The sequence below is a fragment of the Lagenorhynchus albirostris genome, chromosome 17 (assembly GCF_949774975.1).
Source record: "Lagenorhynchus albirostris chromosome 17, mLagAlb1.1, whole genome shotgun sequence".
In the NCBI taxonomy this organism is placed as follows: Eukaryota; Metazoa; Chordata; class Mammalia; order Artiodactyla; family Delphinidae; genus Lagenorhynchus; species Lagenorhynchus albirostris.
Genome location: NC_083111.1, coordinates 79,808,697 through 79,825,298, shown reverse-complemented (window position 1 = coordinate 79,825,298; position 16,602 = coordinate 79,808,697). Strand labels below are relative to the sequence as shown.

At 62.2% G+C, this 16,602-nt stretch overlaps 1 protein-coding gene across 3 annotated transcripts; it reads left to right on the top strand.

Annotated features, from left to right (window-relative positions):
- The first annotated feature begins 242 nt into the window (after positions 1 to 242).
- Positions 243 to 16,021, top strand: GPR20 (G protein-coupled receptor 20). Of its 3 annotated transcripts, none has more exons than XM_060128278.1 (2): positions 243 to 354; positions 11,968 to 16,021. In XM_060128278.1, exon 2 carries the CDS (start codon positions 11,994 to 11,996, stop codon positions 13,074 to 13,076), a length of 1,083 nt encoding a protein of 360 aa, XP_059984261.1. In that variant the 5' UTR covers positions 243 to 354; positions 11,968 to 11,993; the 3' UTR covers positions 13,077 to 16,021. The 3 variants fall into 3 exon arrangements, with proteins under 3 accessions (XP_059984261.1, XP_059984259.1, XP_059984260.1); XM_060128276.1 differs by lacking the exon at positions 243 to 354 and adding an exon at positions 680 to 762; XM_060128277.1 differs by lacking the exon at positions 243 to 354 and adding an exon at positions 709 to 767.
- The last annotated feature ends 581 nt before the right edge of the window (positions 16,022 to 16,602 follow it).

Here is a 16,602-nt window from a genome sequence, read left to right as displayed (position 1 = left end):
GTCCCTCTCAGCCGCTACGTGTTCCCGCAGAGCCACCAGCACTCACAGAGGTTATGCTGGGTCACACGTGGCGCCAGGCCGGTGCACGGCGTCAGGCATGCGTGTGCCCCTGTGAGGCCACATCCGCCCCAGGGACACACACGAGTGGACGCAGAGACCCAGACAACACACGTTCGAGACCTTGGTCACGGGCACAGACACCCCAGGGCCAGAACAGGCAAACGGAACTGGAGAGCAGCGCGGCAACCCAGACCTGCATGGGGCAGCCAGGATGGCCAGAGGCAGCCCGGGATGCCTTTGTCCCCTCCCAGGCAGAAAACCGATCTGCGTGTGTCCCCAGCTCCTAGAGCACACGTGAGTGCCAGCCGAGCTCTCCAGGGCCCAGGGAGCCTTCCCAGAGAGGACACTGTGGGGGACAGAGAGCCGGGCTGGAGCCGCTGTACCCCTTCCCCTTCCTGGGTGGCGCAGCTTCGGCTCTGCCCTCCGTGCCTCAGTTTCCTCCTCTGCCTGGCCGGGCCTGCGGACTCCGCTGCCCCAGGCTCCCTCCCCCAGGGCCCTGAACCACGCTCCTCAGGGGGCCGGCGGGGGCGGGGAAGACGCCCGCCCCGCCCCCACCCCGCCCCCGCCCCGCTGCCTTTGCCCAAAAGGAGCCCCGAGCGCGGGCCTGACGTCAGCCCCCAGGAAGGCGAGGTCCGTAGGGAAGCTGCAGTAAGTGGCCCACAGAGCCACAGCCGCGGCCGTCTCCTCTCCACGCGGGCGAAGGTGAGGTGAGTCCCCCTCGGGCCGGCCGGGCCTCCCCTCCCTGAGATGAGATGGTGGGTGCCGGGGTCCTCACGCCCCGTGCAGGCAGGCAGGCAGGCAGGCAGGGGGCAGGGGCAGAGAAAGACCCGGGCTGGAGAGAACTCAGAGCCCAAAAGTGGCTTTGCGGTCCCACCCTGCAGGGAGCCATTGTACAGATGGGAAAACTGAGGGCGAGGGTGAGGGCAGCTACAGCTGACCAGGCCAAGTGAGGGATAGGGGAGGGAGAGCTCCCCAGGGCTCACGGGGACATCCCTGCTGTGCCCAGCCCCACCTGTGCTGCAGGGCTCCCAAGCCCCCTCCTCTGGACTTCCTTCCTTCCTTCATTCATTCAGCACTCTCACTGGTCAAATGCTGGGTTCCTCGATTTCCCCGTCTGGGCGGCCCCAGAGGTCAGGGAAAGGGTTGCGGTACCCCAGAGGCACTTGATGAGCTCTGGAACCTTGGCCACCACCATCCCCCAGGCTGGGGCAGGGCCAGGGGGTGAGGGATTTGTGGGGACAGGCTCCGACCAGGGCACACCTCCTGACATCCCACAGCTCAGGTCCTAGGCCCCAGCCCGGCCCTTCCCCACCCTTGTAGGGTCGGAGAAACTGAGGCCCAGGGCCCACCCAGCCCCCTACGTAGACCTCGCGGCTGGCACTGCCCCCGCCTGGCTCTCTGGTGGTGCCGGCCCTGAGAAGGCAGCAGGAACAGGGTCCCGAGGGGGGGACGGCCAGTTGGGAACTGGCCTGTGGCCAGGGTGCCGGGCAGGGCGGGCGAGGAGCAGCTGTGCGTCCCGGGGCAGGACTGGGAACGGAAGGGACTGGAGGCATGGTGGCAGCAGCTCACAGCCCTCGGACGGGCAGCTGGCCCTACCGGTGGCCCCCACATTCTTCTGCCAACCTATGGTCGCTCCCAGCCAGAGGGTTACCAGGGCACCACCTCCCCTCATGGCTGTGTGGCCGTGGACAAGTTGCTGCGTGTCTCTGAGCCTCAGAAAAAGCAAAGTCTGCTGCTTCTACAGCCCCGGCATGTGGGGGAGGGGATTGGACGTTTCCTGAGCACCTCCTGGGAGCCTGCGGGCTGGTCTCCTTTTGTCCTGCGGTAACCTGATGTGATGAGGTGGGTCTCAGCACACCCACTTTATAGGTGAGGAAACTAAGCCTTGAAGAGGCCAGAGGGGGCTCTCAAAATCATTCATTTGTTCATTTAGCCACAGCCCAGGCCTTGGCCCTCACGGCACTGCCAGTCCAGTAGGGGAAAAACAAGAAACGAATAAATATGAAGCTGTCAGCTGGTGGGAGGGCTGCAAGGCAAAAAAAGCAGGTGGAGGTGAAGGTGTGCGGGGAGCTGGGTGATCCGGGAGGGCCTCCCGGAGGAGGCAGCCCTCGGGCCTGAAGAGCACTGGTGGACCCCAACCCTGCTCTGCCCTGCTGGCTATCACTACACCCAGGCTGCCCCTCAGACCCCTCACGGTGCTCTGAACACAGAAGCCAGTTCCCACCTCAGGACCTTTGCACTTGCTGTGCTCGTCCCACTGCCTGGAGCACTGTTCCCCCAGGTCCTCCTGAGGCCCCTCCTGCTCCTGAGCGGCCAAAGTGGTCCCCCCAGCCACTTTCTAGCCCACTCCCCCCACCCTGCCCCTGACTGCAAGCTCCACAAGCTAGAGCCAGATCTGCCTGAGACCCTCTGTGCCCCCAGCACCGGCCTCAAGGCCAGGTCTGCTGCCTCCAAAGCATGTGGGGTCCTCATTGTTCCTCTGACCTTGCCACTGGGCTGCGTGCCCTGGACCTCTGAGTCCTCCCCTGTACGGTGGGACGTGGTAAACTTTCACTGGCATGGTGCAGACAGGAGGGTCCACAGAGCAGGGTTCAAATCCCAGCTCCTCCGCCCCCAGCTGGGTGACCCCAGACAGGCCACTTAACCTCTCTGTACCTCAGTTTCCTCACAGGCAGCACCAACATGGGGCATCTTGGGAGGGGTCATGAGACCCTGGGAGGGGTCATCTTGGATGCAAGCTATGAAGTGTGGGATTAGGGCTCTGCCCCAGTGGAGGGGTGTCCAGGGGCCCAGGGAGGACTGTGGGCGTGGGCACTGCTGGTGCTGGGGGCCTTCAGCAGGTGACGCAGGCAGAAGTGGCATGCCGGGCCGAGGGAACGGGCAGAGACCTGGCAGGGGCAGCCGCAGATCCATGACCTGTGCCCCTGGGGAGGCTGGGTCAGGGAAACGGTCAGGTGCTGCAACAGCTGCAACCATCAGGACGAGGTGAGGGATGAGCCAGGGTGGCAGGGAGGGCTGTCTGACCCCCGGCAGGACCCCCAGGTGCGGCGACGCCTGAGGCGGCCCCTCCCAGAGGAGCTTGCATTTCCATCAGAGCCCAGATCTCAGCAAGGGCTCTCAGACAGTGGAAGGGGAGCCCAGGTGCCCGGCACTCCACCCACACCCACGAGTGACCCCTCTCCCTGAGCTGGGTGGGGGGCGCCCTGGCCAGGATGGGGAGCTTGATGCCAGCTGGCGCCACCTGGGACCTGCTGGGTGACCACGGGCCAGACCGGCCCCCTTGGGGGCCTCAGTAAGGGCCCAGCTGTCCCTGGATGGAACAAGCAGAGACTCAGACTAGCCAAAAACAGCAGGCAATGTTCTAAAGCAGATGCCATGGAACAAGAATAATCAGAAGAATAATCAGGCAGATGGTCCCCCAATAATGGCTATTTTGGCCTTGGAAGGCTGTGAGGGTCACCCCAACAGGGGCACAGGCACATGCAGGTACGCTGTGTACCCAGAATCTGATTGCCCACAAACCCCAGGGCCAGAGATGCTCACCCCTCCCTGGTCCCACCCCTGCCTGGGCCAGGAGCCAGTGGACCTAGGTTTGAGTCCCGGCTCCGTCAATTTCACGCTGTGTGTCCTAGGGCCTGTCACTCCCCCTTCTGGACCTCCACTTCCTTGTCTATAAAACCCACGACTGCCGTGTGGACGCAGAGTGTCTGGCATGGCGGCTGGTTCCCGGCAGACGCTCCAGGCACCTTGGTCAGGAAAAAGGCTGGGCCTGTCCTCCGTGCCTGTCCCTCCCGGCTCCCGATGCAAGCAGAACATGGGCTCTTGGGCCACACTTCCAGGCAGGTACCTGTTGCCCAGGGCTGAGGCCAGGCCCCCTGGCTGCCCCGGTCCTGTACACGGCAGGACAGGAGGCAGCCAGGCTGCGGGCTTGGGGTCTGCTAGGCAGCTGGGCGGCCACAGAGGACACACAGGGATAGCAAGGTGGTTTCAAGAGAAGCCAAGGAGAGGTCAGGATGCACCCCCCACCTGCCGAGGAGGGGAGGTCAGTGTGGCCCGGGTCCCCCTCGCAGTCTGTGGGCAGGTGCTGGCCCCTGAGCCTCTGGGTCTTGGCTGTGTCTCTGGGCACACAAGGACCCGAAAGCTGTAGGTGGAGGCAGCGGGGCGTGATCCCCCATCGGTGTTCAGTGGGGAGCTGGTGCGGCCCTCAGGCTGGTTGGAGAGGGAGCCCAGGAGGGGACAGGGTCAAGTGACTTGGGGAAAGATACTCATTCCCCGGGTTTGAGAGCTTCACAAAGGCTCTGAGAAGGCCTACACTGAGCACCCGGTGTGACCCGGGCCTCTCCCCAAAATGGGCAGGCGGGCCCAGGCAGGCCTCCGTTCAGGTGGGAAAACAGGGGTCTCTAGCACTGCTGCTGTTGTCATTATATACCTTCTTTGGGGGGGCACCTGCGGCCGTTTGGCCACCCAATACCCCCAGCTGTCCTGCCGATTTCATTTGTTGGTTTGCTCACTTGTCCATTCAACAAACATCAATCGCAGCATCACAGGTGAAGGAACAGAGGCTCTGAGACTTGAACCAAACACCTCTGCTGAGCACCAAGGGGAGGGGGAGGCGGAGGACAATGGGGACCGAGGGACCCCCGACGATGGCCAGGGTGACCGGGTGGGTTTCCTGGAGGAGGTGTTAAACCTGCTCGGCTGGGAAGACTGGTGGGTAGTGAGGGTGGAGCCGAGGGCGGGGGCCCTGGGACACTGGGTGGGCTGTAGAGGGGCTGGGCCAGGCAGGGAGGGCACCGGATGCCTGGGTGAGAAACGGGCCTCGCCCTGCAGGCCCTGCCGGGCTCGCTCAGCGGTTCACTCAGCCAAAGAGAAGGATGGGTGCCGCTCTGCGCCCGGCTGTTCTGGGTGTGCTGGAGGAGCAGACGGGAGCACTGCCCCAGCCCCGAAGCCACCAGGCCCACCCCGAGGTGCTCACGGTCCAACGGGGAGGCACTGTGGGATAGTGCTGGGCTGGACGGTGCTGGGGCAGGAGCAGTGGGAGAGGTACTGGGCCAGCCATGGTGGAAAGACAAGGCTTCCTGAGGAGCTGAGGTCAAGAGGAAGCCCTGAAAGCGGGCAGGAATACTGCAGTGCGGGACGAGGAGCAGCTTGGGCAAAGGCACGGAGGTTGGAGGGTGCCTGGGGCGTTGTCATTCAGTTGGAGCGCGAGGAGACTGGGGAGGGGGCTCCCCTAGCCTTGCTCAGAACCTGAGGCTTTTCCCGGGGAGGACCCCTGCCCAGCAATCCCAGCTCCAAAGCCTGGTTGTGACCAGATGCCTGTGAGGAGAGCATATTGCGGGGGGAAGACATCCTTCACCCCCCATATTCCTCCCCTAGAGGGTCTTGGAGCTCCAGGTCTGCAGATCTGGGGGGGTAAGGGGAGACGTGCCCCCCTTACCAGGCACCAGGCGGCAGCAGTGCACTCCCACCGCGCCCTCCGGCACCGCTCCACACCTGCACCAGGTGCTCTGAATCAGCTAAGGCCCGCGGCATCCCGGAGGAGCCGTGTAATACAGCTGTGCCAGCCCCACTCCACACAAGTGGAGACTGAGGCTCAGCGAGAACCCCTGCAGGGTCAGAACCCTCACTCCAAGGTCAGGTGGGGCCAAGGGAGGGAGGCCCACAAGGTTACCTATGGCCAGAAGCCCCAGGGCCCAGCTGGGGGACCCCAGGCTAGTTGCTGAAGCTCCTGTCTCTGCATCCTGCATCCTCGTTGATAAAACATGAATTGTGCCCCCTCCACGATGATAGGAGGAATCCAGATGTCTCTCGCCAGGGCCCCATGGGTAGGGGGCAGAGAAAGCAGACGTATTTCTAGGGAGGCCAGGGACTGTAGGCTTGGGTCAGAGAAAGTTAATTTATGCTACAATATAGAAAGACCTTTCTTATTTTCAGAGAGTTTTGCATTACAGTGGGCTAACCTGGTAGGTAGTGAGTTCCCCGTCCTCGGAGGAGTGCAAGCTGAGCTTTTTTTTTTTTTTCGCTGCGTTGGGTCTTTGTTGCTGTGCACGGGCTTTCTCTAGTTGTGGCGAGCGGGGGCTACTCTTCGTTGCGGTGCACAGGCTTCCCACTGGGGCGGCTTCTCTTGTTGTGGAGCACGGGCTCTAGGCACACGGGCTTCAGTAGTTGTGGCACGTGGGCTCAGTATTTGTGGCTCGCAGGCTCAGTAGTTGTGGCGCACGGGTTTATTTGCTCCACGGCATGTGGGATCTTCCCGGGCCAGGGCTCGAACCCGTGTCCCCTGCATTGGCAGGTGGATTCTTAACCACTGCGCCGCCGGGGATGCCCCACAAGCTGAGCTTTTGCACATTCATTCACTCACCCACTTGACATATACTGAATGTGAATGCGCAGGCCACTCCTCCAAAAATTCACAGGCTGGTGGGGAAACTGGACACGTGGCCAGGCAACGACAGAGCCTCGGGTACAGTGAGGGCCCAGAAGGGGCAGCAGATCTACCAGAAGCAATCGGGGGGGGGCTCTCTGAAGGAAGCGGCATCCGAACTGAAGAAAGCTGACAGGTGAATAAGAGGGTATCGTCAGAATTATTTTAGGCACAAGTGACAGAAACTCCAAAATAACTTAAGCCGAAGAGGGAGATAACCAAGTCCCAGACGACTGGCTTCAGGAAGGGCTGGATCCAGGCGCTTGAACCATCCTGTCAGGACTTAGTCTCTCCTCCTGGTGGGTTTCCTCTAGAGGAATACGGCCATCAGCAGCTTGAGTCTCATAACCAGCTAGAGTGGCAACCCCAGGGAAGAGAGCTGCCAGCAAAAGTCCCAGGGCCGGTAGTGACTGGCTGGGCTGGGGTCATGAGGCCACCTGTGACCAAGCACTGTAGCCTGGGGTTCTGTGTTACAGGAGCCCATGTCTGAGGCTAGGAGCTGAGCAGTGCCAAGCCACTGAAGAACTTTATCCCACACATGGTGGAGGGAGGCTGAGACTTCCTGCCCACGGGTCCCAAGGGCTCCTCCTAACCTGGGAAGCACTGGGCCTGCATCTCGCCCCAGTCCCCAAGCCGCCGGGATTCCACGACCATCCCTCTGCCCTGCTCCCTGAAAGAGCCCTCCAGAGCAGTCTTGCAGCCAAGACGTTCCCAAAGGTGCAGGCCTTCAAGCCTTGAAGGGCTTCCGAGCTGGAAGTACCCTCAGAGCCACCTGCCCATTGCGTAGATAGGGAGACTGAGACCTGGGCAGCCTGGGCAGTGGAGGAATTCCTGACCCTTCCTCCCAAGACCCTAGTTTCCTCTGAGATGGGCGGGAGGGGAAAAAGGAAGGAAGAGAGGTGCAGGAGGAGGGAGGCCCCCAGGGGCCTGAAGCCCTGGGCCCCACCCGCACAGCTGCACTCCAGCTGTTCAGTCCACCCAGGACCAGCACTCGCCCTTGGGGCCTGGGGCTGTGCAGAGTCCACTCTGCAAGGCCTGCCTGCCCGCCCTGCCGTCCTCCTGCTGCCGTTCTCCACAGGGCACCTCCCTTCCCTAACCCTCACCTTTGTTTATACTCGGCCCATCTCCCATCCCCTCACCAGCTGAAATCCTCTCAGGACCCTTCCAGGGCCACGTGTTGACAATGTGTCGGTACAGCCTCAGAGAGGGATCCCAATTCTGCCCACTTTACAGATGAGGAAACTGAGGCTTAGAGACTTTAAGGTCACAAGCCGGTTCTGAGATGGAGCCAGGCTTTGGGTGGGGCGTCCAGGCCAGAGTCGAGACTCTTAGTGGCTATGCTCCAGTGCCCCCAACCCACTGTGTGTCTCTTCCTCTGACCCTGAGCCCCCGGAGAGCAGGTCCGCGTGCCCTCCGCTCTGCCCAGGGAAGGGCCTGAGCATGGGTGGGCGGAGCAGGCCAGGGTAGTGGCTGGTAGATGTGTGAAGGCTCCCAGCCTGGGTCAGTTGCCCTGAGGCAGTTTCCAGACCTTGAGCCCGGCACGGTGCTAGGCACTACGAGGACGTGGCCCCTGCCCACTGGGATCCAGCCAGCTGACCCCAGCTGCAGGCTTCGCTGCACCTCAGCCAGGACTAGGGCACCTGCCAGGAACGGGGAGGGGACAGGGCCATGCCTCCACTCTCAGACTGCTTCCTCAGGCTGTGGAAAGCACTAGTGACCCCAGTTAGCAGATGAGGAGAAGGCGGCTCACTGACTGGCCGAGGTCCAGGGTCGAGGGAGTGGTAGGGCTGGGCTCGAGCCCAGGTGTCTGGGACGCTTGTGCTTGCTCACCACCTGGGGCCCATCCAAGGGCCAGGTCTGTGCCTCCCCACTCGGCCTGGGTGTGAGGGCCAGCGTCAGGCTATCCCCACAGAAGAGCAGAGGCTTCTCCCCTTTCCCCTCATTCCAGGCTACATTTAGAGTGGAGCAGGGTGGAAGGCAGGCGGGGAGTGGGTGCCCACAGTGCACCTGCTAGAGGAGGGGACCGTTGCCTGGGTGCCCGCCCTCCCTCAGGCCCAAGGACCCAGCTGTGGGCTCGCACTAGGCAGACCCAGGTTCGAGCCCTGGCCTGTCCCTTCCAGAGCCTCAGTTTCCTCTGAGTGAGTGGAGGAGGCCAGGAGCCAGGTGGGTAAGGAGTTACCATCACCAGTGCCTGGATCTGCAAGGGAACCAATGCCATGAACCCGCTCAGAAACTGCAGAAAGAAGGCGCTGTTGTTACGTCACTTTGCGGGCAGGGAGGCTGAGGCTCAGAGAGGTTAGTCAACACCCGGGGTGACCCCTCGTGAGCGGGGGCCAGCCCCCAGCGCGCACCTCCACTGGTTACTCTTACTGGTCAAGTGCTCCCCGCAATGCCCACCACCCCCAGCCATCACCAGCTGTGACATCCCACACCACACTGAGCCCCATCTTCCCACGGGAGTGTGGACAGGCCCAGCCCGGGCTGGCAGATGGGGGTATGGGGTCCTGGGTGTGGACAGAGGGAGAAGCGGACATGGTGGACGCGAGGGCGAGTCAGCCCCAGACTGGAGGACCGGCGGGACCACGGAGGGCAGGGCTAGTGCTGAGAGCATGGAAGGGGGGCGCTCTGCTCAGGGCTCGGGGGGGCCCGCGGCAGCCCTCGCGCTTGACCAAAGCAGATTCAGGGGGTGGAGCGGTCCATCCCGTGGAGCCTCAAGGAGGACCAAGAGCTGAGGCGGTGGAGACCACGGGGGAAACCGAGGCCCAGTGAAGGAGTGTCTGCCCTGAGGCTATGTGGGGTGGAGGCAGCTCAGCCCAGACACTCCCAGCCCGGTACCTCCCCGGCTCCAGAGAGCCGAGCGCCCTGGACTGTGGATCCCCGAGGCCATCAGCAAGCCCACCTCCACAGGGCCCAGGGTCTCACGGTTTGAGCTCCTCATCTTGCGAAACAAAAGGGATCGTGAGTAGATGCCCCCAGAGAGCGGCCAGTGACTAATCAGGTCAGTGTGTTATCACCGTGAGAGGTGAGGGTGTGCTGGGGCCGGCATAAGCAGGGTGGGGTGGCGGGGGTCTTATCATACAGACAGAGACAGCCAGACTCAGCAGAGAGCAAAGGGGAAGAGATGGTGGTGTAGAAAGCGGGGGGATGGGAGGGCCCGGGCTGTGGCCGCGATCTGAGCTTGGCCGGCGTGACAGATGCCAAGGTTCGTCGTGTTCCGGGACTGACCTCAGTGTGTGAGCGGCGGCGCCCAGGGCGGGGACCAAATCAGACTCTCGGAGCTGAGAATCATGGTGCGCTTGGCTGACGTCCTCCGTCCTCACCTGCCCGGCCTCTGGGGTGTCCCGCGCATACCCCTGCTCTGGAGCTCCAGGCGTGCAGCCCTGGCCCACACCACCGGCACCTTCAGCGAGGTGCTGGCCAGCGTGTGAGGCTGTCCCTGGGATGGGACTCAGTGCCAGAGGAAACCTGTGGTGTTTATTATTTGTCTCTGACTGTCACATGGATGCAGACCTCATGCAGACACATTGGAAAACCGAAAGGCGCGCGAAAGGAAATTCGAAAACCTGTTTGCGTGTGTCTGGGGCCAGCTCCTGTCTCCCCGGGCCCTTCCTCCTGGGGGTTTGCCGAGGCGTCGTGTTTTCCACAGTAGAGCAGGGACGCGTTGGGAGGCATCCCTCTCCTTCCTGGGGGACTGCGGGGGTCCACGCTGCCCGAGGACGAAGCCCACAGCCCTGAGGCACCAGGATGCCAGCCCCACAGCCTAGCCTCATCACCTCCCCTCGCTGCTCCCCAGCCCCTCACGCCCACAGGTCTCTCCCTGCCCCGGACATCACTCTCGCACGCTGTCTCCCTGAGCTGCCGTTGGACAAACACATCCAAAGACCCTGTGTGTTAGGGGCTGGGGACACCGGGCAGAGGACAGCCCTCCCAGAGGACCCCGTGAGCTGAGGCCCGGGCCCACTTGCGCTGGAGGTGGCCAGAGGGGCCGGACACAGTCTTGGGCAGCATCCGACTCCTCCCGGCAGCCTTGAGAGTTAACAGACGCTCAGGGCCGGCGTCCCGGAGACAGAGGCTCAGCCGATGCTGCCCTCTCTGAGCTGGAGGATGGGGGCGGCCGCCTGCCCTGCCAGGGGCTCCCTCCCGGCCAGGTTGGGACCTGAGCCTCAGCTAGCAAGAGGTCCCCTGCTGTGCCCACCCCTTCCAGGCTGGCATTCGGTCCCCAGTCCCCCAGCGGGCACGACTTCCGCTGGGTGGAAACTGCCAGAAGGAGCCTGTTGCTCGAGGATGTGCAGTAGCCGTCCAGGGGGAGTGGGCAGCGTGAGGCCCGTTCACAGCAGACGCCTAACTTCCCTTGGTCGCCAGGAAGGGGGAGGGGTCTTCCCTCCCCTCGCGGGTGGGGGAGGGCACACTATGCCTGGGGTGTCCCATGTGCCCTCACCTCCTCCCTGCTTCTCCCCAAAGCCTTCTCCTTTCTCCTGAAAAAGACAGAAATGTCCTTATTTGGAGGATCAGCCTGGCCCAGGGCGGGGATGGGAGCCTGTTAACCCTTCGTTTATAAACAAAGGGATAAGCCTCAGCAAGTTAAACAGCTCAGCAGGAACAGAAACAGGGTGGGCGGCCCCACCCCAGCCTGCCCCCACCGCAGTGTCTGGGCCACCAGGCCTGGACCAGGCAGGGAGCACAGTGTTTATTTAACTCACATCTGCTGTGCTGCCGCTGCTGGGACCTGGCTCCAGGCTCGAGCCCCAGTGAGCCACCCCACGTGGGCCTCCAAGACAGCAAAGGTGGCTACCTCTCAGGGCTGGGGAGAAACTGGGGTGGCCAGGGGGCTGGCTCCCAGCTCCCCAATCCCAGCCTCCTGGACCCTTATGAGGAACTTCACCCAGGGCATTGACCTGGTGCCAGCCTTGCAGGAGGTGAGAACAGATGGGTGGCCTGGAGGACAGGGGCTGTGTCGCATGGGTGCAGGAGCTGTGGGCTGGGGTGACCGAGGGCACGGCTCTGTCCTAGCAGAACCGTGGTGTATTTGGCACCAGCTAATGGTGCGCTGAGCACTGCTGTGCTCAGTTAATCCTCCCAGCAGCTCTGTAGTCCCAATGATCTAGATTAGGACGTGAGGCACAGAGAGGTTAAGCGACTTGCCTGAGGTTGCACAGCGAGCGAGGAAGCAACTGGAATTGGAGCCCAGGCTCAAACACCACACACTTGGCCCGTCATCTTACCTGTGCCACACCAGTCGCCTTTGTCATCTTTCAGTCCCGGTGACAGTCTTGCGAGGCTTTTCGCCTCCCATTACAGCAAGCAGCAGGTGCACAGCACTGGCATTCTGCTGGAGCTGCACGCTGGCAAGTGCCAGGGCCAGGCCAGGCAGAGGCACAAAGGTGGGAATGTTGGGGTGCTGGGTGGGCAGACGAGCCAGGTGAGGTCCAGCCTCGGGGCAGGGCTCCAATAACCCCAGGGTAACCCGGTCTCCTTCCTTCCAGGCCCCGGGCGTGCGCTGGCCGCTGTCATGCCCTCCGCGTCTTCCGCAGGGCCCTCGGCCGTGGCTGCCCCCAATGCCACAGCGGCAGCGGCAGCGTGGACCAATGTCAGCATGCCGGAGATGCCCCTGTTCCACCTGTTCGCTGTGCTGGACGGGGAGCTGCACGCCGCCTTCCCGGGCCTGTGGCTGGCGCTGATGGCCGTGCATGGCGTCATCTTCCTGGTGGGGCTGGTGCTCAACGGGCTGGCGCTGTACGTCTTCGGCTGCCGCACCCAGGCCAGGACGCCGTCGGTCATCTACACCATCAACCTGGTGGTGACTGACCTGCTGGTGGGCCTGTCCCTGCCCACGCGCTTTGCTGTCTTCTACGGCACCCGCGGCTGCCTGCGCTGCGCCCTCCCGCACGTCTTTGGCTACTTCCTCAACATGCACTGCTCCATCCTCTTCCTCACCTGCATCTGCGTGGACCGCTACCTGGCCATCGTGCAGCCCGATGGTGGCCGCCGCTGGCGCCAGCCTGCCTGCGCCAGAGCCGTGTGCGCCTTCGTGTGGCTGGCCGCCGGCGCCGTGACCCTGTCCGTGCTGGGCGTGACGGCCACCGGCGGGCCCTGCTGCCGCGTCTTTGCACTGACCGTCCTGGAGTTCCTGCTGCCACTGCTGGTCATTAGCATATTCACCGGCCGCATCATGTGTGCGCTGTCACGGCCGGGCCTGCTGCGCCAGGGCCGCCAGCGCCGCATGCGGGCCATGCAGCTGCTGCTCACCGTGCTCGTCATCTTCCTCGTCTGCTTCACGCCCTTCCACGCCCGCCAGGTGGCTGTGGCGCTGTGGCCCGACGTGCCGCACCACACCAGCCTCGTGGTCTATCATGTGGCAGTGACCCTCAGCAGCCTCAACAGCTGCATGGACCCCATCGTCTACTGCTTCGTCACCAGCAGCTTCCAGACCACCGTCCGTGGCCTCTTCCACCAGCATGGAGCGGGGTGCGAGCCCAACAGCTGCAACGTGGTCAGCACGCGCAAGAGCTCCAAGAACTCGTCTCACCGTCACATCCTCGGCGCCAGACCTCGAGCCCTCACGCAGGCCCTGGCTAACGGGCCTGAGGCTTAGTTGGTAGGACTTTGCAAGGGGGCCAAAGGTCAGGGCTGGACTGGACACGCCAGGTCGGGGACAGCACAGATATCTGCTCTACCCGGATGGCAAATTGGGTTCACCTGATCAATTTGGTGATGGCTGCCCAGTGCAGTGCCTGGAGGAAGTGTCTAAGGCCACTGTGCTGTGATTGATTAGCAATGTCTGCCATGGGCTCTAGATAGGATGTGGTGATCTGAATGCTGATAATTTGCCATCCCTAAGGTAAATATTGTGTCCATTGAAAACTCAGAGGGGTAGCCAGGAGCTGCTTCTCACTTGGACCATTCAGCCTCTAGAAGGGGTCCCTGAGAAACATGGACAAAGATGTTTTAGATACTGGGAATTTCAAAGAGGGTTAAAAAGATAACCTGAAGGTGTTCCCTCCCCACCCCTCTCCCTTTTTCTCCCTCCCCCACAAAGAGAGAAGAACAGGAACAAAAAGGAAGTGTTAGAGGACACAAATGTTATGTGAGCGGACGTGAAGGGTTCACGTCTGCAGGGCCTCCATTTGAGGCATCCATAAATCACACAGGAAGACAGCCTGACACCGTGGGGTGCTTTGCTGTGAGTACTGTGATACCTGGGCTGACACTCAAACCAGAAGCTACCCTACAAAGGGGAGACTGTTTTCCACCCACCAGCCATGAGGGGGAGGCTGAGTGGCACATACAGGTGCCATGAGTGGGAGATGGCCAATCACAACTCAGCCCCACCTCCTCCAACATCCCCTTGCCTGCCCCGTGGAGACCACTCAAATCTTCCCAAAGCCCTCCACTTTAGGAACCATCTTGGAAGACCCTGCCCGCTGGCCCAGGAGGGCAGTAGGCTCACAGCCCATCCTATGGGTGAGAAACCAAGGGCAAAGACACAGAGACTGGAACCCAGGCCTGCTGGCCTAAGGCCACCGTCTCCCCACACTCAGAACCCTTCATTCTCCCTCTCACCTGGCTCATCATGCTTCCCTGCCTTTCCTGGGGAGGGATCATTTCTCTGGCTTGGGCCTCTGGTTGCCTCCTCTGAGCTGGACTCCAGGATAGCCTCTGCATGCCTTCTAGTCGAATGTTCAAGCTCCCATGAGCCCTCTCTAGACTGCTGTATGGGGGGAGGGCGCCTGTTGTGAGAGAGGAGCTCTGGGCGTCCCAGGCACCTCTAGCCACCAGGCTCCACCCTCTCACGTGGCCACCACCACTGAAACTGGTGAGATGGAATCTGGGCCCCAGGTTTGCCCTTTGTCTGCAAAGAAGTGTCCTACATGGGACTTCCCTGGTGGTCCAGTGGTTAAGACTCCGCAGGGGACATGAGCTCGATCCCTGGTCAGGAAACTAAGATCCCACGTGCCACACGGTGCAGCTGAAGAAAAAAAAATAGTCCTACGTGCTCGGCGGCTCCAGACAGAGTATCCTGGCCCCGAGTTCAGGGCCCTAGTGCAAGGCCTGGATGGGAGGCAGAAAGGCCATTTATATCCCCATATTACAGACGAGGACACTGAGGCTCAAAGAGGGAAAGGAGCTTGCCAGGGTCATAGAGTACCCAGGTACTGCAAGGCCAGTACTGTCTGCTGGAGCCCAATGGGGTTGGCTCCTTTGGCCCTAGGACCTTGTGGGGTGGCCAAGGTGGGAGATGCTGGAGCCCGGGGGAGTCCAAGCCCTGCTCAGTGAAGTGGTGGGGGAGCTGGACCCAGGGTTGCTTCCTGGGCCCGGGTGCTCAAGAAGCAAGGGGCGTGGTTGTCAGCACCAGGACCACCATCCTTGGCCTTGACTGGTGCCGGGCACAGTATGCAGCCTCCCCCCACCTCCCTGCTCAGAGAGGGGCCCAGAGCTCCATGGAACAGAGGAGGGGCCTGGCTCTCGGGAAAGGAGGGTGCGGGAGTGGGTTGTCTGTGCCAAGAAGCCCACGGCGACAGCGATGCTGACCCCAGGGAGTGCCACTTATGATGGGTTTTCAGGCGGGGAGGCTCTGCCAGAGCTTTGTCTCTCCCCGGCCTGCAAGCCGGCACCTGGGCAGTCACACAGCAGAGGAGGGAAAGTTAGTGTGAGGTGTTTGTCCCAGCCCAGCACCACCTGTGGGCTTTCCTCCAGGCTCAGCAGCCCTGATTCTATCCCAGGTTCTCACTCTAATTTATACTAAAGAGCGAGTGGCTGACTTGAGCTGACTGCTGTGCGTGGGGGTGGAGGGTTTGCAATGCTTCTGGAACAATCCCTTCCTCAAGGAGGAGGGCGGTCTCTAAGGTGAGCCAGCGTGGGTCTCGGCACACACTGACTGGGCGCCTGCTGGGTCCCAGGTCTGTCTGGCCCTGCTTCACACCCAGTGTCTCGTTAGTCCCCACCATTCATGGAAGTAAGAGCCCAGCGCAGAACTGGGATCCAGATCCAGGGTGGCCAAGCCCCCTCCCCTCATCCCACATGTGAAATCCCACCATCCAGCCTGGGTTCCTCAGGGACTGGAAGAGCCGTGGGGATAAAGGGTGCCAGGGCCCAAGGGAGCCTTCCATCACCCCCCAGAGCTGTCTGATGGCCCCCTTGCAGAGCCCTCGCTAAGTGGGCCTCAGTTTTCCCCACTCTCTACTCCTCTCCCTCCTCTCTGTAGCCTTGCAGCCGGTGGACAGGGAGCTGAGGGCAAGAGATTCACCGCACGTGACCCCACAACTTCCTCAGGCACTTGCTTCCTCCTCCTGACGGCTGGCTCCTCCCCACTCCCTCCATGGGGACACGGGCCCAGGAGCCTCCAGAGGCCAGACTGGGACAGTCCTTTTTCCCACAGGGGCCAGAGTGCGAAGTTTCTGCAGTCCCCTCCACATGGCCTCCCTTCCCAGATTTTTGAAAAGCCCAAGTGACGTGAGGTGGCTTGTGTATTTATATCTGATGTAAACATTCTCCTTAACGAGGAATCCTCGTCCTGAATTAAAACTGTTTATTCCCTTCGTGCCCTTGACTCAGCGCCCTGGCTGGCGGGCAGGGGTCGCCGTGGGGCACTGAGCCAGGTGGGGGCCCCCTCGTCCACCCAACTTCGCTCACTATCCTGTGGTTGGGGACAGTGGGCTCCACGGGAAAGTCTGTGGTGGTGGGGTCATGGTTTTGCCATCACTGCTGGGGGCAGGCACAGGGGCTTCTGAAGGGCGAGGGTTGGAGGGGATGCAGGTGGTAAGGTGTGGGCCGTGGGTGGGCACAGTAGCTGGTTAGGGGCACAGACCAGCAGAGTGACGGGTCGTCGCCCCAGCCTGGTCCCAACTCCGCCTGCCCAGGGAGAGAACATAGACGTGGGCAGGTCAGCCAGCCTGCCCGCAGCATCCAGTCAGATCACCCACAGGTATGATCCGGAGGGAGGGGCTACGGCTCCGCTACAGCACGGGCTTACAAGGCAAGAGCTGCTGAGCTGTCCACCTTCTGAACTTCCCCGTAAGCCTGGGCTGTCACCCCATCGCCCAGACAGGGAAACTGAGGCTCTGGGCATCCGGCAGGGGCCTCAAACCTGAGCCCCCAGGCCCCAGTTCCTGCCTCACACA

Excerpts from the sequence above, each read along its gene's own strand:
- GPR20 (XM_060128278.1), top strand. The coding sequence starts at position 11,994 with ATGCCCTCCGCGTCTTCCGCAGGGCCCTCGGCCGTGGCTGCCCCCAAT.